Source organism: Carassius gibelio, chromosome B3 (genome assembly GCF_023724105.1).
Source record: "Carassius gibelio isolate Cgi1373 ecotype wild population from Czech Republic chromosome B3, carGib1.2-hapl.c, whole genome shotgun sequence".
Lineage (NCBI taxonomy): Eukaryota > Metazoa > Chordata > Actinopteri > Cypriniformes > Cyprinidae > Carassius > Carassius gibelio.
In genome coordinates this window covers 32,495,431-32,521,050 of record NC_068398.1, presented here as the reverse complement: position 1 = coordinate 32,521,050, position 25,620 = coordinate 32,495,431, and the positions used below count along the sequence as shown (strand labels likewise).

Sequence of the window (25,620 nt, the reverse complement as noted above, 5' to 3'; positions counted from 1 at the left end):
TTCATATACACTGATATCCATATTATATTGCAATATAAGAAAGAAAATTACACTAAAAATATTTTAACCTTATATAACTAGACAAAGTGAGGGATTGGACATAGTCTTTTTTTATTGTGCCATTGTTTTTCTCAAAAAAGTGCAAAAGTCCAACATGAGGTAAGCCTTTAGGAATTAAATTAATTATTTTTTTTTTTTTTGGAAAGTCCCTTATGCTCACCAAGGCTACATTTATTTATTAAAAAATATAGTAAACATTGGAATATTGTGAAATATTGTTAGTTTAAATAATTAAGTTGAATGTTTTAACATATAGGCTGCTGTATTCGTGTGACCAAAGCTGAATTATCAGCATCATTCTTCCAGTCTTCAATGTATCGTGATCTTCAGAAATCATTCTAATATCCTGAGTTGCTGCTCAGTAATAATTTCTGTTTATTATTAATGTTGTAAACGGTTGTTCTGCTTGATATTTTTGAGCAAACCGAGTTATCTAACTCGATATAACTGATTCAATTGCGTCATCTAGTGGTCTGTTATTGATACAAGCACAACGTTATGTTGTTATGTTATGTTATGTTAAAATAATCTAAATGTTTTAACTGTCATGTGCTCACAGTCAGCCTGTTTAACATTACCCCACAATACATGTTATGAGTACATCTCTTTTTTTGACATGGTTTTATATTGTCGATTGAGACATATTGAGACAGTGTTCCTGTGGCTCAAGAGGTGACGCATTGTGTTAGCAGTGCAAGGTTGTGGGTTCGATTCCCAGGGAACACATGTTAGGTAAAAATGTTAGCCTGAATGCACTATAAGTTGCTTTAAAGTGTCTGCTAAATGCATAAATTTTAATTTCATTTCATTTACATTTTAATAGTCAAACATTACAGAGAAGCCATCATAATAATTGACTGTTAAAATACCACATGTAGATTGTGTCATGTTGTGGCTACATTCCTATAGCCCGTAAAGCCTAATGTCTCACTGGTTGTCTTATCTATCTGTTTTAAATTATTTGTATATATATATATATATATATATATATATATATTTTTTTTATTATTATTATTATTATTATTGTGTAGAGATCTTGCTCAGAAAATTGATCCTGGTAGCTGGACTGAGAAGACTGGGCATGATATCGTGGTGAATAATATATTGCATAATTAAATATTTCAATAAAATATGATTGCCAGTAATCTGTATTTCATATACTAGACATGTGATAAAGAGGACAGCAGCTGATGTTTCATGTATCACTAATATTACCTTTTGTTGATTATAGGGCTTGTCACGCAAGATCTGTGGAAATGACTGGGATTTTAATGCGTATGGTAAAGTGGCCTTTGTTTTTACACAATGTCCAATCTATCCTTTGAGTGTTAACAATATTACTGTTAACCCAGCAGTGATTATGTTCTCCATTTACTGTTTCAGTGAAGTTGAAGAATTTAATAGAGTGATAGACAAACAATTGAGAAAAGAGGGGAGAGAATCCAAGAGGTAGGTAGTGGCGCTGCATACATCACAATGTGTGCTTTAAATATTTAAAGGTCAGGAAAAGTCATGTCAATAATTTATTTCTATTCAGATTTCTTTCATCTCTATTCTTTTTTTCTCAGTTCAAATGGGCTTTATTGACATTTTTTTCAAGAACCTTTGTTCCCACAACATAAAAATAAACCTTTTCCAAATCTTTGAACAGTATGCAATAACAGTATTTATATAATTGAAGATTTATATAATTATTTTTGTATTGTATATGTGTGTGCGCTCTGTGGTCACTAAGATCTTTTAAATATTTAAAATTAGAGAGTAAAACATGTTCAACTAAATGTTTCTTATTTCATTCACTTCTCTCTTCCTCTCTCTTAGGAGTCAGAGTTTATTTTACTTGAGTTATCATATTATCATACTAGGACCCAATAAATACTCAACATTCTTTGGAACCAGATTTAATTACAGTAAAGAAAGAAGTATTTTGGTGAAATAAACCATTAAAAACCTCTAAAAGTAGTTAAAACTAGGTGTTGGTGGCACTTTTTTGGTCCTCCAAAGCGTTCCTGGGATTGCGGTTCTCAGACTCGGTCGGTGGCGCTGTCACAAAAAACTAGGGTCCTAGAAATGTGGTCCTTCAACTGTTTCCCTGAAATTGCGGCCTCTGGTATTGCAGACGGACAATATTGAGCACAAGCGGGTACAGCGATTCATGTTGAGGTAATTAAATTATGTCAAATTAATATTTGCATTCAATTATTTACTTAACAGGCAAGTGGCCGCATGATAAGTGTGATAGTTATGCAGTGTAGTCTTTCACCCTGCAGAGGTTTTTTTGGCAAAATAATCTGCTGACTGTACACTATCCCTCAGTTTGGGAACCACTGGAGTCGGCGATTTGCACTCTATTAGTTTGGTCTGTTACTATGATCTCTGTGTTTGATTACTAATGCCTGTGTAGTACAGCATTGCACACAGAAGACTTAAGCACCTCAGTATGTTGAGTTGACAGTTTGGGATCTTCAGTCCAGCACAGAGCTGCTTCAATCCTGAATCTTGCAGGTCATTGTGACTCAGGTCCAGCTCTCTCAGAGAAGAGTTTGATGACTGTAGAGCTGAAGCTATGACTTCACAGTGCTGATCAGAGAGATGACAGCCTGCCAATCTAAACAGGATCATGAAAATCAATCCATTACATACACACTGTATACATACAAAATTAAACTGTACATTGTCTCATGTTTTTGAGAAGAAAGTGTCTGCATCCCATTGTGATGTTCACAGTTATCTTGTATAAAGTTAATGGCAACATTAAATATGGATTTACTAATGATGGATCATTGATAATGGCTAAATTATCATTATATTTTCATTAAATAACTGTATAGATAAAGCATTAATGATTAGAGTTACTTATTACAGGTGAAAGTGCACTTATAAAAGTGCAGGATAAAACCAAAACGAACCTGAAAGTATAATATATATATATATATATATATATATATATATATATATATATATATATATATATATATATATATATCGTATTTACTCACACATTATTACTAACATATTTATTAATCATTGTGAAAGTCACACCTCATTATGTTGAGTTGACAGTTTGGACTCTTCAGTCCAGCACAGAGATGCTTCAGTCCTGAATCTTGCAGGTCATTGTGACTCAGGTCCAGCTCTCTCAGAGAAGAGTTTGATGACTGTAGAGCTGAAGCCATGACTTCACAGTGCTGATCAGAGAGATGACAGCCTGCCAATCTGAACAGGATCATGAGAATCAATCCATTACATACACACTGTATACTTACAAAATTAAACTGTGTACAATTTTGCCAATGAACATATTAAGACATAGTGGAACTGTTCGTCTCTGTCTCCGAGGAACGCACAGCGACATTTCATTTCTTAAGCCCTATTCGCATGGGATCAGTATTATCTTGGGACCTTGTATGATTTTGAAATTACCCCCCTACATCTGAATTTCGTGTGGTGGATTCGCACGGGATAAGCGAAGCCTGTGATTTTACTCGAATTTACTGACTTATCTCCCAGATGTCAAGGCTTTCAGAGTCCCGTTATACAGTCCGGTTAGATGGATTTTAAAAAAAGAAACTAATATAGTCTCGTGCGCTGTGTCATTTACATTTCGCCAGGTTAAAATAATATCTCAACCTTTATGCTCGATTTATTTGTAATACATTAACCTCAAAACCTTTTCAGCTTTCACTTTCTGCAAATTGTAATGTGTAGTGATATGACAGCACCCAAAATACTATCAAACACTACAACGCAGTTCCTTTCTTCTCGAAAGATGGATAAAAAGGCGCACAAGAAACAAAAACCTTGAAAAATGATATACGACCTGCCAAAAACTGGCCAAATCACAGAGATGCCGATTCGCACGGGACTAATATTATCACAGGACCTCGGTGTTTGGTGAAATATGGTAGGTCATTTGCGGGGAAATTTTTACTTTACAAATTACAGACATGGCCGATTCGCACGGGATTAAAATCACAAAAAACCTCCACAATTATTACAAATGACTGGAGGTCACCAGGTAATACTAATCCCGTGTGAATAGGGCTTTAGTGAACGTTTTGAACTAAATGGGTGAACCATTTGTTGTGTTGAACCATTGGCCATAAGTGTGTTGGATTTGAAGCGGCGCTGTACAGAGAGAGTCTGCGAGAGTGATTCAAAAGCATAAGGAGCTGTCTGCTCTCTATAGCTCTTGCGGTACCTTGTTATCCACACCGATCGGTCTGATGGTGATGATCTGCTTCAAGTTGAATAAGCCTATATGATTTAATGGACCATTCATAAAGAAAAATTTACTTCACTCCTGAAAGAATCAGCCATTTGAACAAATCAAACGAATGAATAAATTACTTGGTCATTAAGACATTTACCACCACCTACTGACAGTTTTAGTTTATTATTTAGAGTATCATTTTATTAAATAAATAATTTAATTTTCCATTGTAATAATAATAAAATTAATTAATTAAATTAGTTCCCCCACCCAAAATTGACAATTGTGTCAATTACTCACCCTCATGGTCCAAAAGAGTATATGTAATACATTTTATCAAACAAAATATTGCTACTTTTTGTAATCTCTGTTTGATGCTTTACACAACAATGACTTTATCTTTTGGGAGTAATTTCTCAGCCAAGTTTGATGTGCGAATAATTTATGATCAATTACATTAATTAATCGCCACATCATGTAATTAGATAAAAAAATTAATCGCTTACCAGCCCTGCTTAAAAGTAAAATTTTATTAACATTACATACATTTATATATTTATACATAACTTAATTGTGGAAAAAGCCTTATTAGTTGAATATTATCATTTCACTTTTATCAATAAGTGTTTTCTTCATAGTCCACTATAATTTAGAGCTTAAGATCTTTGCCCAAAAACGACGGGACCCGATCGGACCCGACGGGTTCGGTCGGGCTTGGGCTTGCGCGGTAAATGAGCGGTCAGGTGATCAGCGCGAGAAAGATGCAAAAACGTATGCTGAGTAGTTGAAATGGAGGCTTGCCTCTGGCGATCACGTTTTGGTCGCACCAGCAACTAAAGCAGAGTCTGAGGAGTGGAAAAGGCTTGACCATGTTTATAATGAGAATAATGAGCCAGTGGGTTATATTGCTGGACGCACCATCAGTGAGCGCAGGAACGCGCTGAAGACATCTACAGTGGATTCAATCATTTCCCTCCACAAAAACATGTAGGCCTAGACTAATCTTGGTGAGTAAAGGTTTTTCAAATGATAACTAAATATTAATTGAGTCTTAAATGCATAATATAGACAGAATAGGCTATATAGGCTAGTGTTGGCATTATTTTTTTATTAAATGTCAGCTGCAATGGTGAAGCAAATCCGGCAGAGCCTTTATCTTAATTAATTTCATTATTGCCAAATACCCATCTTAATTTAGAATTTATCTTAATTTAATTTGTTAAGAAAGACTGGTTTTTATTGGTGCGTTGGCCTATTTATGTGCTAAATGAGCCTATACCTAGGGCTATTTAGAGTGCTGAGATGTGAAAGTGAAAGTGACGTGACATTCAGCCAAGTATGGTGACCCATACTCAGAATTTGTGCTCTGCATTTAACCCATCCGAAGTGCACACACCCGGAGCAGTGGGCAGCCATTTATGCTGCGGCGCCCGGGGAGCAGTTGGGGGTTCGATGCCTTGCTCAAGGGCACCTAAGTCGTGGTATTGTAGGTGGAGAGAGAACTGTACATGCACTCCCCCCACCTACAATTCCTGCCGGCCCGGGACTCGAACTCACAACCTTTCGATTGGGAGTCCGAGTCTCTAACCATGTATAAATTATATTAAAACTTGTATAAATGGCTCATTCTTGACAAAAGGCAAAAGAGCAATGTGCGTACGTACATTTGAATAATGTCGGGCTGTAAACGGGTTCGGGCTTTTAAAAAGCTGTCAGTCAAAATTTACTTGTTGGGCTCGGGTCCTGTCGGGCCTAACTTTTAAGGCCCGATTACAGCTCTACTATAATTATATTCATATTATTATAAAATTTTAACACTCACATGGCTTTTCTGCAGTTTCTCACAGCAGGTAGCAGTCTCCATCGACCCTCTTTTGATTTGATATTGTACTTTTTAAGGTCTAACTCATCCAGCACTTCCTCTGACATCAGGATCATGTTTGCCAAAGTTGAACATTGTGCAAGAGTAAGACTTTTACTTTTTGCTTTAGACTTTAAAAGCACCTGCACTTCTTCAACAAGAGAATTATCTTTCATCTCAGTCAAGCAGTGTAACAGATTCATCAATCTTTCCGGACTGACATTGTCTTTTTGACCTTGTTTGAGGTTTTGGATTATTTTCGTGAAGATCTCTGGGTCGTTCTCTGTATGTATCAGCACATCCTGTAAGAGTCTCTGATTGGACTCCAGTGAGATGCCATGAAGAAATCGAAGGAAAAGATCCAGGTGTCCATTTTTACTCTCCAAGGCTTTATTCATTGCTCCCTCCAGAAACACATCCAGAGAAGCCTTCAGGAACATTTTCAGAACCTCACTGTTCTTGTGTAAATAGTGGTAAAACGCATACAGTGCTGCAAAAAACTCTTGAAAGCTCAGATGTACAAAACTGTAAACCTTCCTCTGATAAATCACAGATTCATCTCTAAAGATCTCAGTGCAGATCCCAGAATACACTGAGGCGTCAGTGACGTCTATACCGCTCTCTCTCAGGTCCTCCTCATAAAACATCACATTGCCCTTCATCAGCTGATTGAAAGCCAGTTCAGCAAGTTTCACAATCACTTCTCTGTTGGACTGCAGGAGTTTCTCTGGATCGCTCTCTTCATACTTCTGGTTCCTCATCTTTGTTTGAATGAGCAGGAAGTAGATGTACATTTCAGTCAGAGTTTGAGGGATTTCTGCACTGAGATCTTGTTTCAGGATGTTTTGAAGCACAGTGGATGAGATCCAGCAGAAGACGGGTATGTGACACATGATGTGGAGGCTTCTTGCTGTTTTGATGTGTGAGATGATTCTGTTGGCTTGATGCTTGTCACTGATTCTCTTCCTGAAATATTCCTCCTTCTGAGGGTCATTGAATCCCTGAATCTCTGTCACACGGTTGATGTAGTTGGAGGGGATCTGATTGGCTGCTGCTGGTCTGGTGGTGATCCAGATGAGAGCAGAGGGAAGCAGATCTCCTCTCATGAGGTTTGACATCAACAGACCCACTGATGAAATCTCAGTCACATCAGAAACTTTCTGACTGTCTGAAAACATCAGTGAAATTCTGCTTTCATCCAGACCATCAAATATGAACACAACTTTACATTCATCATAAATCTTTGAGTCCAGATCTTTAAGTTCAGAATGAAAGTCAAGCAGAAGTCTGTGAAGACTGTACTGATGATCTTTAATCAAGTTCAGTTCTCTAAATGGAAGCACAAACATGAAATCTACATCCTGAATGGCTTTTCCCTCGGCCCAGTCCAGAATGAACTTCTGCACAGAGACGGTTTTTCCAATTCCAGCGATGCCTTTAGTAAGAACAGTCTTTACTGTGTCTTTTTTCTCTCTTCTCTTCTCCTCATATCCTGGTTCAGGTAAAGGATTAAAGATGTCATTGCAGTTGATTGGAGTGTCTTGGAGTGTCCTGTAACTTTTCTCCATCTGTAGCACTTCATGTTCTTCATTCACTCCTTCACTCTCTCCCTCTATGATGTACAGCTGTGTGTAAATCCTGTTCAGGAGGGTTTGATTCTCTTGTAGTTTGAATCCCTCAAATAATCTCTCATACGTGTTCCTCATGCTGGTTTTGTGCTGGTCTTTGACTCTCTGCAGATCATAAAGAAGTGGTTGGTGAGGATGGAGCAGCACATCTGTTTCTGTGTCATGATGACTGTAGTGGTTCTGATTGCAGGAGGATGTGCCGGTCTGTGAGGACACATGTCTGATCTGGTCAGCTCTCCAACCACTGAAAACACACCAAAACAAACAACCTGCATATTTAAACGATTCTGTCAATGTGAAATTAAATCATCTAACCCATGTGACATATGTGAATTAATTTCTGTGTAAACATACATCTAACAAAGAAATGTCAGAAAAAAGCACAGAAGCATAAAACACTCTAGGTGTAACAAGAGTGGAAGGAGCACAGAAGCTGCATGTATGCAGAGCAGAAATGTGCTTACCCACAACATTGTTTCCAACTCATTCTCCTGGCTTTGCACCCTGTTAAGTAAGTATGATCATAAAGCTGATAATGTCATATTATGAGTGAATGGAAAAAGAGGTGAATGAAAAGATTATGGAAAGCATCTGTGATTATGATTCAGGATGTTAAATGAGTTGGTGGTGAATAGGTGGTGCTTTACTGCTCTCAGGGACACATTCAGGATGGATATTGTTTTAATGTGATGTGGTCACATGTGTTTTGACCACCTCCATGTGTGGTTTCAGTGATCTGATAGCAAAATGTTTTAAATTGCTTTTCCACCTGTTTTTAGCACTGACCCCTTGTGATTGGATCACCAAAAAGGCCCCTCAATACCAGTTAGAAATGTAATTCAACTTTAATTGTATAGTGCCTTTCTGTATTTAGTTACATACAGTTAGCAGAGTATGTGAGCGGAGCGGAGTGGGAGCGGAGCGTGGAGTGGAGCGGTGTGATTTTGACAGGAGCGAGGAGCGGATTTTTTAAAAGTCGGAGTGTTGTGGTTTTCACTCACTCCAAGAGCGCTCCACCACCGCTCCACCACGAGTACAATTCATGCCAACGGCCCGTAATATAACTGCATATTTAGCAAGTATTCACGTTAAACATATTTAACTATAGCTTGATACAGATGGATCTCTCAAATCAGAAGGTTACAATGACGACAATAGCCGAGCGGGAAGTTATAGGTTAGTTCTCAAGGAGAACTTGTCTGTTCCTTTTACTGAATATTTTCGGGTCGAAGCATGATTTAAACAGTTACAGCACATTCACACGCAATCACTTTCGCAATAATGCATTCAAACAAATGTAATCTTACAGTGTTACTTCATCTGTATCTGATTTTGAATGAGCAGAAACCTGTAAGAAATGCATTGATCTGTAGATAAAATAAAAATGTAGTTATTTTCATCACAAACAAAATTTGCAGAGCAGAATACAGTAATTATACCTTTTAATGCTGACATCCATGTTATTAGTTTGGCATGTGGTAGGAAAAAAAAGTTTGCACACAATAGCCTAAGCCACTTTGAAACTCTCCTGTTATTTTATTTTTTATTTTAATATAGGCTACGTTATGAACATAACATTTCAAACATACTGAAATACTTTAGCCACGGAGCGAAGGCGGAGCGGTGTTTCTGGTATCACTGAGCGCGGAGTGGAGCGGGAGCGGGAAATTGTGAACCCGGAGCGGAGCTGGAGCGGAGTGATTATTAAATGCTCTGAGCGCGGAGGGGAAATTGTTGCCACTTCACTCCGCTCACATACTCTGACAGTTAGGTGCAAAATGAAAAGGAAAATTAAATTACATAATTGTAATTTGCCATTTCATACACTAGTTTTAATATGTAAAATAAATACTAATTTTAAAAATGTATAAGTTGCAAAATTAAAATTAAAATGTATTACAGAAATGATATATGTATACATGATATATGTAACATGTTCAAGCAAAAACTGTGGCAAAATTATCATTCAAATGTTATTTTCTTAATTGCATTTACACTCACAGTCAAGACACTTACTATTACATTTTCATTCAGTGTCCCGCAATGAATGTAGCAAACTTCAATGTGCACACTGAAAATGCATTCCGAGCCGATCACTGCGTGAACAAGGCGGGGCTTACAGAAGGTCAAGAGACTCAAGACTCAAGAGGATTCAAGTGAGAGAACATGGACAAGAGAGTTGGTCCGTGTACGTTTTGATTATAAAAACGATTACGTTACACATAGGTTTATAGGTTTCAATATTTCATTCGCACTTGTGGGCGGCGCTGAAATGCTGCTTTCATCTGATTGGTTGAATCGCTCTGCCTTCAGCACGGCTCTTTCATTCTTTCTGACAGAATAAGAGTCAGTACTATAATGTCTGAAACCAGCACTCACTGTTAATTAGCAAAATATTAGAATCAGATGATGCTGGGCACATATTTTGTGCTGCTGAGACCTGCAAGTGACCCTTTTAAATTATTTCTACGTTATAGTGTTTTGTGAATTTTTTTTCCCACTTTTTTTTTTTTTTTTTTTAAGTAATGACCAAGCAGCCAGCAGCAGACAGTGAGTCTATGTTTGATCAATTTAGCCTTCTCAAATCATCAAAACTTGCCTATATAACGATGTTTAAACCGTTAGACCCAGATAAATGTGCACTAGATCCAATAGTTTGTGCGGAGATGCTTCAGGACATGGAGACGCCAACGTGATCGCATATTTTCAGTGGATACACCGTAATTTTTGCTCATAAAGGTAAGAGTAATATATAATTCATAACTGCAAAGGGTCTACTTTTATTTGTGTGCAAAGGGTCTACTTTTATTTGTCGTCTTTAATAGGAGTACAAGAATGAACAGACACTCAGTGAAAACATGTCTCACAGACATAAGATATATATACCTATATCAAACCTGTGTGAAATTACCACATCAAACGTGACGTGCTAGCATGGATACGGCTAAGATGCCGCCGGGTTTGCTTCAGGGAATTTCAGGGAATTTTTTTTTTTTAAGAAGCTTCCCAATGGAAACCTCGACAGGACGCACGCCTGTTTGACACATACTCCGTCTGCAGTGCGTATGCAGTCCGTGTGCGTTACGTTTGTGGTGCTGAAGCAGCACGGACTCATACTCATTGTGCTTTCACACAGGACGCGTTTGCAGTTCGCTACCACTCCTATGTGTGGAGTATGTGTGAAACAGGCGTAAGGTTGTTTGCACCTTGTGCAATGTGGAATTAGTTTACAGCTTTCTCAAACGCTTAAGAAAGCACCTTGTGATGCATTTTGGAAACAGGACATGAGCCCCTGGTCTAATGCACCACCTGGCTTGAGAAACCCGTTCTCAAAGACTTAACGTTACTTTTAGTCATCATTTTATTTGGGTAGCACACGTATTCTGAATGCCTTCGGCAGAATTCAAATGAGCCATTTTAATCTAGATTAATTCCAAGATTACAGTGAGATTAATCTAGATTAAAAAAATTAATCTATGCCCACCATTATATATATATATATATATATATATATATATATATATATATATATATATATATATATATATATATATATATATATATAAATATATATATATAAATATATATATTAGGGGTGTAACGATATGCGTATTCGTATTGAACCGTTCGTTGGACTAATTAATTATATTTGGAAAATAAATATATTTTTTTTAAATATAATGATATGCGTTCAACAAGGTAGCCCAATAACCCAAACGACGTAACAGGCAACGCCCCTGACACCCCCGAAGAAGAAAAAAACACCAACTTATATGCTTATGTTAGGCTACTCAGTCAGGCGCTCGCTCACTCAGTACGCGCTGAAGGCTCGTTGCAAAATAGCCAATGCGTTTAACAGACCAGAAATAGAAATCCTCCAATAACCAACCGGTCTGGTGTTTGGGTGCACTTTACCAATCGATCGGGGCATCCAAACAAGCACAGAAATCAAAATGGACAAGTACTGTACTGTGTCGGAATTTCCTGAGCAGTACGATACAATTAACAGGACTGCACGTTTTTAGATAGAAGAACTGTTATAAACAGAACGTATGCACGGGCAGTTTTGAAAACTCAACCTCTTGGCATAGTGCAGCGCAAATCGCGTTGTATCTGAAGGGCAACGCTGAGCCCAGGGTCCTGTGTGAAAGACCCTTTTAGCCATTTAGCAACGAGCCTTCAGCGCGTACTGAGTGAGCGAGCGCCTTACTCTGTAGTGGAAAACGCAGGTTTTAAGAACATGCTTAATGTAATTGAGCCCCGTTACAATATTCCTTCACGAGCCCATTTCAGCCGGACCGTAATTCCTCCTTTAGTTATAGAGTTCCATATAAAAAGTTACATCTTTGTATTTGTTCATAACTACTACAACAATATAACATTTTTTTTTTTTTTTTATAAGGAGCTGTTTTTGTTTTATACAGTATGCTGCTAAGAAAACACCATAGAAGATGGGTAAAGAATAGCTCCATCATTGTTCAATGTAAAAAAAAAAAAAAACATACTTTGTTAGTTTTAATAAATAAAAACATTTTTTAAAAATCAAGGAAATTTATCTGCCAATTTTTTCTTTTTGCTGTATCTAAAACGTACCGAACCGAACCGTGACACCAGTGAATCGTATCGAACCGAACCGTGAATTTTGTGAACCGTTACACCCCTAATATATATATATATATATATATATATATATGTGTGTGTGTGTGTGTGTGTGTGTGTGTGTGTGTGTGTGTGTGTGTGTGTGTGTGTGTGTAGAAAGCTTTAAATGACTATTTAACAGAATAACACAAATCAGAAACTCTTTTTTATAATCATAATCTGTAAATATTTCTCTCTGAAGGCGCATCTAATGAGGAAATGGCAAGACAGGCAACATCATCTTTGCAACACTGACTCAGAAAACACTAGTTTATTAGTAAATAATTCAAATATCTCCTTACTATTTCCATCGGTCACATTCATAATTACTTTTGCTGGTGCTTTGCAAGCTTAAGCCTATTGTGTGTACATTCACAGAACTGTGAACTGTTCAGCTGCACTGCTGCTGCGGGACACTAAACAACGTCGAGCCGCTCTTGACATTAGCTGAAGCGGGGTCTCGTGTTCTTTCCACTTGCACTGCAAAAAAAAAAATTCATCACTAATTGATGGATGTCTAAAATGTAAAAGTAAGCAGAAGTCTAAAACAGGCGGGAGGCCCGGCCCGCATCTGAACTATGACCTGAAAATTGTCCCAAAGCCTGGCTCGAGGGGCGTAAAAAAGGTCAGGGGCCATCGTACTCGGGCTGAAATGCAGGGCTCTAGTGTCTGTTGTTGAACCACAGTGAGACTTTCAGAGTCGCAAAGACTATTTCCCCCCTCGAATGGCTGGTTGCACCGGTGCGACCTCTGTTTTTTTTTTTTTGTCGCACCATTGAGAATTTAGGTTGCATGTGCGAACAAATTGGTCGCACTCTAGAGTCCTATTTACTAATGTCCACATTTCAGAGAAAGTTCTTTCATGAATGATTCATCTTGTTATAATTTCACATCCAAAACAGTTTGTTTGAGTATTATTTACAGTGAATAATACTCACACAGGGTCAGAGCTTCCAGCAGGCTCATCACTGAGATTACAAGGGGGATGATTCATGGAGTTGTTACTCTTCATAGACACACAGCTGAATCCTGGAAACCCTGCTCTCTGAGCGTCAACAGGAGCCTCCTGCTCTCTCTCATCACACACACTCATTTCACAAGCTGAGTTCATATTTTCTTGCTCATTGATGTGAAACATGATTTCAGGTCTGTATGTGAAAACAGAGAACATAATGAATTTTGACATGCTGAAGTAAATGAATTTAATTAGATTTTACCCAATCTGTAAATACAACATTTAATATACAGCAGACTGTCTGTATGTGCAATTTTTTTTCCACCAGAGTAAAAAAAAAAAAAAAAAAAAAAAAAAAAGTTAAAAAATAAATGTGAAAAAAATGGACACTAATGTTAGTAATGTTACAAACAGTTAAAACACAGAGACTTTGAGTTTTGCATGACAAACATATTTATTCTGGGTCTCTTTCTGCAAAACATTTTTTAAGTTTTGTGACTCGATTAAGAGCTGATTGTGTGCAAAATAGAGCTGCAGGATTCTGGATAAATTGAGATCTTTTTTTAATGGAGGTTATGATTCTCTCATAATTCTGAAGAAGAAACACTAGACAACCAAACAAAATGTAAATTATGAATGAATGAATGAATGATTCAATGACTCACTCTAGATGTACTTGTTTCACTTTTTATTCATTAGATACTAGTATTATTCCAATGGTGACTATTTAATTATACTTAAGAAAATTAGAACTATTTTATATATATATATCATATATATTTATATATATCTCATCACGTTCTAAACTACCTAGTCTCAGCATCAGATGTCACACCCACGGACCGTTGGCTAAACATCTGATGCATATGGGACAGTAAAAGTGGAAACACTTCAGGAGTGTCGAAGTCGTCATCGGATTGATTGAATACAGGATCTCCACGAGACGTGTGTTGCGTTCTTTAACGTTCTGCCTGGAAACAAAGATACTGTGGTGCCAAAACCCCCTCATGAAAGAAGAAAGCCATCGTGTTTACAACTGTGACAACGAACGATTATCAGGATCAACTAAATGCTGGATTTTCAAAAGAATGTGAAATATTCAAAGTTCGCAGCATAGAATATTTAAAATATGTCCGAGAGTTTTACACACTGGTCTGTTATTGTGGCGACATTTCCACGCCTCGAAACATGACGATGAAAGAAACAAACTGTGATTGGTTTTTTGACATGTCGGTCAAACGGCCTCATGGGTGGGCCTTGGTCAATGAAAGCTGCCATGACTTCTAGACCTTCAGTCTAATGGTCTGGTTACGCGAGACTATAAACTGCCAACAAGCAGTGAAGCCACCAGAAGTGTTTGATTAATCTTATTAATCCCTACGGGCAGAGAGCACCATTGAGTCACATGCAAACTGCTGACCTAAAATCAACCGATTTGAAGTGAATCAGTCAAACAGGTATTAGTTTTTATGTGTATGTAAATACATTTTTACTTCAGATGTTATCTGCAATGTTTATTGTCTTTTGGGGCAGGATAACCGATATATTTAAACCGTTTAGGTGGGTGTGACTGCTGCTCTACTGCCAACACCGGTAACTGACCCAACAAAACATAGCCTATTTCTTTATGTATGTAATTATTCAGGAATTATTAAAATATGAACCTATTAGTATTATAAATTGATTTGAGAAGAAGACTTGGACTTGCGTGTGGTATACAAACGAACATGGAGCAATACATGTATTAATCGGTGTTAATGTAAGTTAATAAAAAGACAATCGTTCAGTGTCTGTTCATGTTTTTGTTGCTGTTACGTGATGTAGCGGTGTTTGACTGGGGGCAAGATGTGGGCTGATGACGTCATCGCTTCAGAAAATATATGGATTCGCCATCCACACGAAAACACAAAGGCAGCGTTTTATAATTTATCCACTCTGGGACCCGGTTTCAAAAAATGTTGGTTTCACTCTCCCAAAATACCGGACCCGTGAGGAGGAAAAACCTATACAATACAAAATGTGTGCGTATACAGCGAAATGCGTCTCTGTGTGGACGGAGCCTTGAAGTGCATAAGGTTTTACAAAAATTAAGAAAAATCATAAATTACGAAAAATATATTAAAGAACATGAAATTCCCAGCTATAACTTTGTTCGTTGTTTTTGTTTTCTGTTGTTTATATATATAAATACAGAATCTGAATTAAAATGTGTTTGATTTAAGCCTACATTTCAAAATTTAGTGTCAGAAAATGTATTGTTTTTAAGCCTTTCGCACGTACAATCACACAGGCGTAATCAGTCTAGGCTGGTCCCTGGAGCGTACAATCAAGTGCATCACATGATCAACTGCTAAATTCAAATGTTGAACTTAGCCAGAGGCTGGCACGCTCAGAGCTGTCATATATCACAACTTTTCAGGGTTTTCAACCACATACTGTTTATTTTAGGTTTCAAACATATAAATTCACATAAGTACTAAAAAAAAAACAATACATTTAGAGTTTGTAAAATACACACTGATGTCTATGGAAGAGGTAATAATAATCATTTCCATTATAATTCGACACGTTTTATTAATATCAGATACACATTGTGTAAGTAACTTCAATGTTTACTATTCTATTCCCAGTTCACCAGCCACTTACTTTTAAGTATTTCGGGAGAAGTGGATGAATTCACGTGTTGTAAACATAGAGGTTGTAAATCCAACAGATCCGATTCTCTGAACTGCGTCTACGGCACAAACATGGCGGCGCCCATCGCGCATACAGCTCAACTAACGCGATCATTATAAAGGTGTTTAAACAACAAAACACTTCCACTTGCATATATTTGACAATCGGAATATGTATTGTTTTTTCTAGTACTTATATGTCTGAAACCTAAAATAAACATTATGTGGTTGAAAACACTGAAAAGTTGTGATGACAGCTCTGAGCGCACTTGTCTCTGGCTCAGCGCCAGCCAACTCGCGAGAGCACATTTGAATTTCACGTCATGCACTGACCGGTGTGGTCGTAACAGTTACACTCCAGGGACTAGCCTAGACTGACCACACCGGTGTGATCGTACGTGCGATGCGAAAGAGTTAAATTAATTGAAACAAAAATATATAAAGCCTATATCACAATCATCTCGCGACCCCTGCGCCGGGTTTGGGAACCACTGGTCTAAGAGATGGATGGACGGTTCCTTCCTCGGCGCGGGCCGCCAGGCTGAAGCCCCGCAGAGACCCGCGCCCTTTTTCTCTGAGGTCCACGAGGAACTCACCTGGTCATGGCGCTCCCCTTACTCAGCCCGAGCCCATGCACAGGGGACCCAGCTGCTGACGATGGTGGAAGGGGCGGATAGATTAGGATACGCGCGACCGCCTCCCATCGAGGATGCTATCGCGGCCCACCTGGCGTCTTCTCCCGGCTGGAAAACCGCCTCTTTGCCTTCTAAGCCATGTCGAGCTACTGCTCACATCGCCGAGAAGGCGTACATATCGGCTGGACATGCAGCATCTGCCCTCCACACGATGGCAATCCTGCAGGTCTTCCAAACTCGGCTCCTGGGGTCCCTGGATGAGGGAAGCCCGGACCCAGAATCGCTCAGGAAGCTGTGCACGGCGGCGGATCTTGCTCTCGCGGCGTCAAAAAAGGTAGCGCAGGGAATCGGCTGCAATACGAGCAGTCTTGTGGTCCTGCATCGCCATCTGTGGCTGACGCTGTCCGACATGCGCAATGCTGAAAAGAGGCAGTTCCTGGATGCACCGGTCTTTTCGGTGTCGCGGTGGAATCTCTGGCGGAGAAATACGCCGAGACCGCCAAGCAGTCTAAGATGATGCCTCATCTTTTGCCGAAACGGTCTCAAGCCCCCCCCCTGCAGCGAGGTCCAGGTCTTCTTCGGCATAGCGCCATGCGGGAAAAACGAGGCGCGCGTTCCCGAGCGTGGCAGAGCGTCGTGAGCCAGAGCCACCATTCCGCCAGAGGCAGCCCAGGAAGCCCCGTTTTGGTCCTAAACCGGCCTCTAGCAGCCAAGGGCGCCCGGCAGGCAAGAAGGAGCAGCGTTCCTGATGCTCGTGCCAGGGGGAAGAGAGCGTGGAACGTGTTCGTCGGACCCGCGGCGAAGAGGACGTGTTCCCGCTCAGAGTTCGTCAACGATGTAAATGTTGTGATAATGAAACCGCTGTGTTCTGTTTCAATAAACATGCATTACATGCCTCAGCAAAAGAGCTTTCTTCCTCCCTCTACTATTACCCGCTACATAAGCGAAGCCTCCGAGAGACGCTTCGCAAAGCGGAAGCTCGGGGAAACCCGAGGAGGTGACTATGTATGTTCCCGTGCAAGAAGCCGCGAACGAGTCACCTGCCATTCTGCCATCTTATTGGGTGATCAACAGGATAAAACGCATCTGTATGCTCCAGTTCGCTCGCAGACCACCCCGCTTCGGCAGTGTGATTATGACAGAAGTATCAGAACAGAGCGCCCCGCTGCTACGAGCAGAAATATCCTCTCTCCTGGCCAAACAAGCAGTAGAGATAGTGCCCGAGGAACGGAGAAATTCCGGGTTCTACAGCCGTTATTTTCTAGTTCCGAAAAAGGACGGAGGTATGCGCCCCATCTTAGACCTGAGATTACTGAACAAAGTGTTCGCGAAACGCACGTTCAAGATGATAACTGTGAAGCAGATCCTCGCGCACATTCAGCCCGACGATTACTTCATTGCAGTGGATCTAAAGGATGCTTACTTCCACATCCAGATAGCCCCACATCACAGGCGCTTCCTGCGTTTTGCATTCGAGGGTGTGGCGTACCAGTTTAAAGTGTTGCCGTTTGGGCTCCCTTTGGCTCCCCGTGTATTTACAATATGCATGAATACAGCGCTCGCTCCCCTGAAGCTCAGTGGAATGCGCATACTGAACTATCTCGACGACTGGTTAGTCATCGCACGGTCGAGAAGCGCTCTCGAGGAACACAAACACAGACTCCTCGCCCATCTGAAAGGTTTGGGGCTGTCTGTGAACATTCAGAAGAGCACACTGCAGCCGCGCCAATATATCACATTCCTGGGTATGATACTGGACTCGCGCACTATGATCGCGAAGCTGTCAGAGCCGAGAATCCAGTCGATTCACAATACACTAGCCCTCTTAGTTCAAGGCAGAGCTATCCCCTTAAGAACGTTTCAGAGGTTGCTCGGTCTGATGGCGGCCACAGCCTCCGTCTGCAGACTGGGCTTGTTACACATGAGACCGCTTCAACACTGGTTACAGAGCCGAGTGATGCCGCGGGCGTGGAGAGCGGGAACGGAACGCCTTATCATAATGCGTTCATGTCTCGAGACTCTGGCGCCTTGGTTCGGCATGACCATATTCGAGCAGGGTGCTGCTATGGGCAGAGTGGTCAGACATGTAGTGGTCACTACGGATGCTTCACTGTCAGGCTGGGGAGCCCTATGCGATGGCAGACCAGCATTCGGTACGTGGACAGGGGACCAGACGCGCTGGCATATAAACTGCTTGGAGATGGAAGCGGTTCATCTAGCGCTGCAGAGTTTCCTTCCATTTGTGAAACACCGTCATGTTCTCATCAGAACGGACAACACGGCGGTGGTGGCGTACATCAATCGCCAGGGAGGTTTGCGTTGGCGATCCCTGCAGGGATTAGCGAGACAGCTGCTGTTATGGACGGACAGGGTACTTCTGTCGATTCGATCAGTGCACGTACCGGGTAGTTTGAATTGCGGCGCGGACATGCTGTCCAGGGACGGAATTGTACACGGAGAATGGAGGCTCCATCCGCAAACGATAAATATGATCTGGAATCTGTTTGGCAAAGCGGAGATCAACCTCTTTGCGTCGCAAGAGAACGCCCACTGCCCTCTGTACTTCTCCCCTGGGGGGAGATGCGCTGTCGAGCCGCTGGCCCAAGGGATGGAAGTATGGTTTTCCCCAGTCAAGTTAATGCCGCTGGTGCTGCAAAAGGTCAGGGAGGAGAGATGTGCGTTGATCCTGGTAGCACCCAAATGGCCCAACTAGCCGTGGTTCCCGGAACTGGTGAACATGTCGCGGCTTCCCCCGTGGCGGATCCCGCCAAGAAGGGACCTCTTATCCCAGGCGAGGGGCACCATATGGCACCCCAACCCAGAGCTTTGGGACCTGCATGTGTGGCAGATCAGCGTGGAGCATATCAGCGAGTGCTGCAGACAATAGCAGAGGCTAGAGCCCCTTTGATGAGGCGTTTATACACTCTGAAGTGGAAAGTATTTGCTAACTGGTGTGTTGACAAAAATGAGGACCCCAGGAGTTGCGATATCTCTATTATTCTGACCTTCCTACAGGAACGTCTGGATGCTGGCAGTACCCCATCTACAGTGAAAGTCTACGTGGCCGCTATCGGCGTTTTTCGTGACTTGCTAGACGGCCATTCAGTGGGGAGGCACCCCCTGATAACGAGCTTTCTTCGGGGGGCTAGGCGGCTCAATCCACCCCGCCTTCATCAGATGCCGGTCTGGCACCTGTTGTTAGTGCTTAGTGCACTGTCCGACCGACCTTTTGAGTTTAGCGACCTTAAAGTGCTCTCATTTAAGACGGTGCTACTGCTCGCGCTAGCTTGAGGGAAACGAGTGGGAGACTTGCATGCCCTGTCAGTGAACAGCGCGTGTATGCAGTTTGGACCGGACGATTGTATAGTCAGACTTTTACCCAAACGCGGCTATTCGCCTAAAGTACTCTAAACGCAGTTCAGAGCTCAGATAGTTACAATTCAAGCATTTTGCCCCGAGGAGGACAGTAATTCAGTGTCTCAGAAATGCGCTTTGTGCCCCGTGCATGCCCTGCGTGCATATGTGAACAGAACTAGCCAGTTTCGAACTTCAGAGCAGCTTTTCGTCTGCTACGCGGGTGCCAAGAAGGGCAGCGCGCTGTCGAAGCAGAGGCTATCACACTGGATAGTGGAGGCTGTGCGACTAGCTTATGCTTCCCGGCGAACCGCCTGCCCAATCGGGGTGCACGCCCACTCCACAAGGAGTTTGGCATCGTCATGGGGTTGGGTGAAAGGCATGTCTATTCAGGACATTTGTTTCGCAGCGGGCTGGTCGTCTCGCAACACGTTTGCGAGATTCTATAATTTGGACATTCCCTCGTTCGCATCACATGTGCTGTCAGTGCAGGAGGAGGGAGTTGAGCAGTCATTGGACTAAGCTATGGGCACGCCTTGCCTGGCGCGTGCACTAGCCATGGTTTCGACCAGGTCATATAGACAGCGTCAGTTATTTTAGTAATAGCTGCGGTTGAGGTATTCATTCACTATCTAATGTGGTCCCTTTATTATGCACGCATTATAAGCCGGCGGTGTATTCCCAAGCACCAACATATTGCTGCATTTTCCCCATATCACACCAGTGTTGCTTATCTGGGTGCACTGGATTACGATGGTGTAAGAGCTGATTTGGCTCTGTGGCAAGAGGTGTTTCAACCAGGTCCGGTACCCGACCTAGAGCTAATGCGCTGTAAGAACTAGTGCTTATGCTCTTCTATGGCTCGATGCGAGCTAGGCCGGACAGTATTTCCCACACGGCGGGGGTTTTATTGTTCCCCATACGTAATGTCGAGAGACCGACTCGATAAGGGAACGTCTCCGGTTACTCACGTAACGTAAGGGAACGAGACATTACTTAACCTGCCGTGTGGAAAACCTTTCAGCCTCATACTCTCGTTTAGTCAAAGATTCTGAGGTTTTTGGCGCCCGCCGTCACCTATATTGATGGCTGTCAGCCAATCAGGTGAGGGCGAGGGTGCCATTGGCTATTTGCAAGCAAAAGAGTTATTCAATCAGACTTCATAATTTCGAGGAAATGGATTTCCCCATACGTAATGTCTGGTTCCCTCCTCTCAGGGAACTAAGGTTACGTGAGTAACCGGAGACGGTCTGTCACTGCTTTCGGTTTCACATGTGCATGGTTGCCAGAAAGAGTGCACAGGGTTGAAAGGTTTTCACAAGAAAACCCGCCCAATCACGTTTCGAGGGGGTTCCCAGTCAAAAATCGCATTCTGGGAATATAGTCTATGGTCTACGGGGGATATATATAATGTTATTTGAGTAGCTACAACCCGTGGACATGAAAAACAATTCGCACAAAAACCGTGAACTTGGCAACACTGCTGCTTTGTTCTGATAAAACTAGCCCCGCCCAAACCTGAGCTGTGATGTGACATGATGTGTCTGAAATCCCTCACTCATTCACTCATTCACTGATCCCTTTATAGTGTATGGCAATTGAGTTCACTATATCAGGAAGGCGTGAACAAATAAGTGAACGGATTCGGACGGTGACGTATGTGTTACAATGCGCATTAGACTTGGAGCTGTTGCAAACATTGTCATATAGCCTATTACATGTACCTTATTTAAAAAAAATAATATTAATAGCAATAACACTCAAAATGAATTTAAATTGCAATTATACATACCTCCCCGTCACCTTTGTGGTTTCATTGATGGAATATAATGTTTTTTGTAATGCCTTTATCATTTAATGCTATGAAAATACTGAGAACAAAAATAAACACATTGGCACGTTCATAATTTTATGTATTTATTATTTTTAATATCTTGACACTCGCTCAAGCAGCATTTTGGGCTCAGATAAAATGCGATCCGAATTAATAACAAACATAACAGACAAATTTATTTGGTCAATTCTAAATAATGATTGTAGTATTTCATACAATAAGTCCTCTATATTCCTAGAGTTGCAAAATTGTACACTCATTAATGCTGCACATGAATCTGATGCAATTTCCACTCTCTCTGGACTAACATCTGGAGTGAAGAGCACAGCTGAGGACTTCTCTGACCTGATCTACACTCAGTGACGCAGGAGCAGGAGGAACATTAAAGACTTTCACCATCATCAACACCGATAATAATGAAACATGTTCAGCAAATCAACATATTAGAGTGATTTCTGATGGATCGTGTCACACTGAAGACTGGAGCAATGATGCTGAAAAATCATCACAGGAATAAAGTACATCTTAAAGGAACACTCCACCGTTTTTTGAAATAGGGCTTATTCACATTATTTCCTACATTTAGCTAGGTGGGCAAATGCATTTTTGTGTCAGTGCATGCATTGTTTAAGTTTGACTGGGTCGGCGTTAGCTTAGCTTAGCACAATGAATGGAATCCTTTGTTGCCAGCTAGCATGGCCTGAGTAAAAGTGATCAAAAAAATAAAAGAAACCCACCTAATTACTTCTTGTGGCCTGCGTATTCACAACGAGTACAAATAGCGATCCAGATTAACACTAGGCGATTTCCTAGGCAGATATTGACTTGGGACTATATTATGGGGAAGCACAGGCGAAGCACTGCTGCTTAGGCGAAGCACTGCTACTTCGGCGCAGAGATATCACGCAACACATGAAATCCCACGACTTCCGTCAACATACCGGCGTGAATACCGCTGCCTGGCTATTTTCCTTACAGTACACGAATGGCGATGAACATGGCTGATTTTGAGAGAGACGAAGAGGGTGACTTCTCAGACAGTCAAGAACCAGAACCATACCTATTTGAACCAGAGTTTACAGAAGCCGAGCTGTGTGCTTTGGAAATAGAACGACAGGAGGAGGAGGTTGCGTTCGCTCAACAGCCTGAGGACGTGAGGATGAGAGCCAACATGAACTGGTGGTGTGAATGTGGGGGAATATGCCAATCTATGCCGACGGAAATAGAGTGTCTGTGCTGTAGAGAGTGGGACATGTTTTTGCCATTGATGACCAGGCTTAACACGTCAGATCAAGATGAGCGTGCTGATCCATTCTGCAGTACTCGATTTTTTTTTCCGGTGTGACAAAGTGAACTGGAAAAAACACCCCACGCCGAATGGACCAAATGGACAGCTGTCCACAGAGTAAGTGATTATTTTAATCATGACGCATGTATAGATCGACCCATATTATACCTGTATTCACATAGAGTTGATGTTTTCATGTGTTGCGTGATTCTCTGCGCCGAAGTAGCAGTGCTTCGCCTGTGCTTCCCCATAATATAGTCCCAAGTCAATATCTGCCTAGGAAATTGCCTAGTGTTAATCTGGATCGCTATTTGTACTCGTTGTGAATACGCAGGCCACAAGAAGTAATTAGGTGTTTGTTTGTTTTTTTTTCGATCACTTTTACTCCGGCCATGCTAGCTGGCAACAAAGGATTCCATTCATTGTGCTAAGCTAAGCTAACGCCGACCCAGTCAAACTAAAACAATGCATGCACTGACACAAAAATGCATTTGCCCACCTATCTAAATGTAGGAAATAATGTGAATAAGCCCTATTTCAAAAAATGGTGGAGTGTTCCTTTAAAATAAATTACAATCAAATAATCAAATTGTAATAATATTTACCCAACTAACTAGCAGTGTTTGGAATAACGGCGTTTAAAAGAACGGCGTTAGGTAACGACGTTATTTTTTCAGTAACAGGGTAATCTAACTAATTACTTTTCTCGTCGTTACAACGCCGTTACCATTACTGAAAGTTAAATGCGGTGCGTTACTATGCATTGATTTAATAAACTATGTAATCCGAACACACCCCTGACTCACACAGTGAGTGTGGAGGTGGGTTAAAAATGAGATAAGCGATTATGATTGGCTAAGGCAGAGTCATGTGTTTCATGGTAGCCAATCAGAGCCAGTGTTTTTACACACATGCCGGCACACGCAACAGCTACACAGAGATTCGCAACAGCAGCAGTAATGGCGAGTCAGGGGCAATCCGATGAAAAGTTGGCATTTTCAAGGTGGAGATATAAGCACTACTTCAAATTCATTGTGGTCAAAGCCAAGAACGTACATGTAATGTGTGCATGTAATGTGTGACACACGCATTTACAAAGCTAGTGGCCAAAACACTTTTCTTACAAAGATAATACTTGAAGTGCAGGATAAAACTTTTGCTGTCTGTCAACGTGCAATAAATATCGAAAGTTATGTACGAACACCAGTCTGTTCTACTCATTTCTACGGAGCCCCTCTGGTACCACTTTGTAAAAAAATATATATATATTTGCAAAATGAAGATGAAAATTAAATTACATAATTCTCATTTGCCATTTCATACACCAGATTTAATATGTAAAATTAATACTAATTTTAACGCTTTATAAGTTGCAAAATTAAAATGAAAATGTATTACAGCAATGATTAGATATGTCTAACATGTTCAAGCAAAAACTGTGGCAAAATTATCATTTAAATGCTATTTTTCTTAAATGCATTAACACTTACAGTCAATGTGCACATTGAAAATGCATTCCGAGCCGATCACGTGTCCGCCCCCTCCCGCCATGTCAATCACTGCGTGAACAAGGCGGGGCTTGCAGAAGGTCAGAAGAGGATTCAAGTGGCCAATCAGATGAAAGCAGCGTTTCAGCTCCGCCCACAAGTCCGAATTAAATATTGAAGCCATAAACCGAAATGATCAAAACGTACACGGACCAACTGTCTTGTCCATGTTCTCTCACTTGAATCCTCTCGAATCTTGAGTCTCTTGACCTTCTGCAAGCCCCGCCTTGTTCACGCAGTCATTGATGTGGCACGATGGGGCGGAGATGCGATCGGCACGGAATGCATTTTCAATGTGAACATTGAATTTTGCTACATTCATTGCGGGACACTGAATGAAAATGCAATCGACTGTGAGTGTTAATGCAATTAAGAAAAATTGCATTTGAATGATAATTTTGCCACAGTTTTTGCTTGAACATTTTATACATATCTAATCATTTCTGTAATACACTTTCATTTTAATTTTGCAACTTATAAAGCGTTAAAATTAGTATTAATACCCATATGCTTCCATATATATAAACATGTCAATGAACTACAACTTACAGTCGCAGGTTCATTCCTTTCGAGACAAATTTCACAAAATTGGTTAGCTCCCGACAGCATCAGGTGTTTTATTAATGGTAAGTAAAAGTATTTATTTATTTATTTTAATGAATTTAATTGATTAGATATCTTAATATTTAAGCTATAATCAGGGCTAATGCTGGCCAAATGGGTGCCCTTGTTGTGCCCCCTCCCCCAAATATTATTGATAAAAAAAACTAGTATAGGCTACTATAGGGGTCAAAAATAGAATATTAAAATTAATATTCATTTTACTTATTAAAACTGGTGTATGATATGGCATATGGAAATTATGTAATTTAATTTTCATTTTCATTTTGCACCAAACGTTGCACAAATGTATTGGAAAATGTAAATGTAAA

The 25,620-nt window shown here is 40.8% G+C and overlaps 1 protein-coding gene across 11 annotated transcripts in view; it reads right to left on the bottom strand.

Annotated features, from left to right (window-relative positions):
* The window catches only part of LOC127953119 (NACHT, LRR and PYD domains-containing protein 12), a 179,265-nt gene that overhangs the window by 127,832 nt on the left and 25,813 nt on the right, over positions 1 to 25,620 (bottom strand). For 9 of the 11 annotated variants that reach the window (XM_052552047.1, XM_052552045.1, XM_052552042.1 and 6 more), the window contains 4 exons: positions 13,339 to 13,548; positions 6,096 to 8,006; positions 3,103 to 3,276; positions 2,495 to 2,668 (listed from right to left, as the gene is read on the bottom strand). In XM_052552047.1, the coding sequence (XP_052408007.1) occupies positions 2,495 to 2,668; positions 3,103 to 3,276; positions 6,096 to 8,006; positions 13,339 to 13,538 (2,459 nt within the window). In that variant the 5' untranslated portion in view covers positions 13,539 to 13,548. The remainder of the gene's footprint in view (positions 1 to 2,494; positions 2,669 to 3,102; positions 3,277 to 6,095; positions 8,007 to 13,338; positions 13,549 to 25,620) is intronic. The other 2 variants (XM_052552056.1, XM_052552057.1) reach the window with 1 other exon arrangement.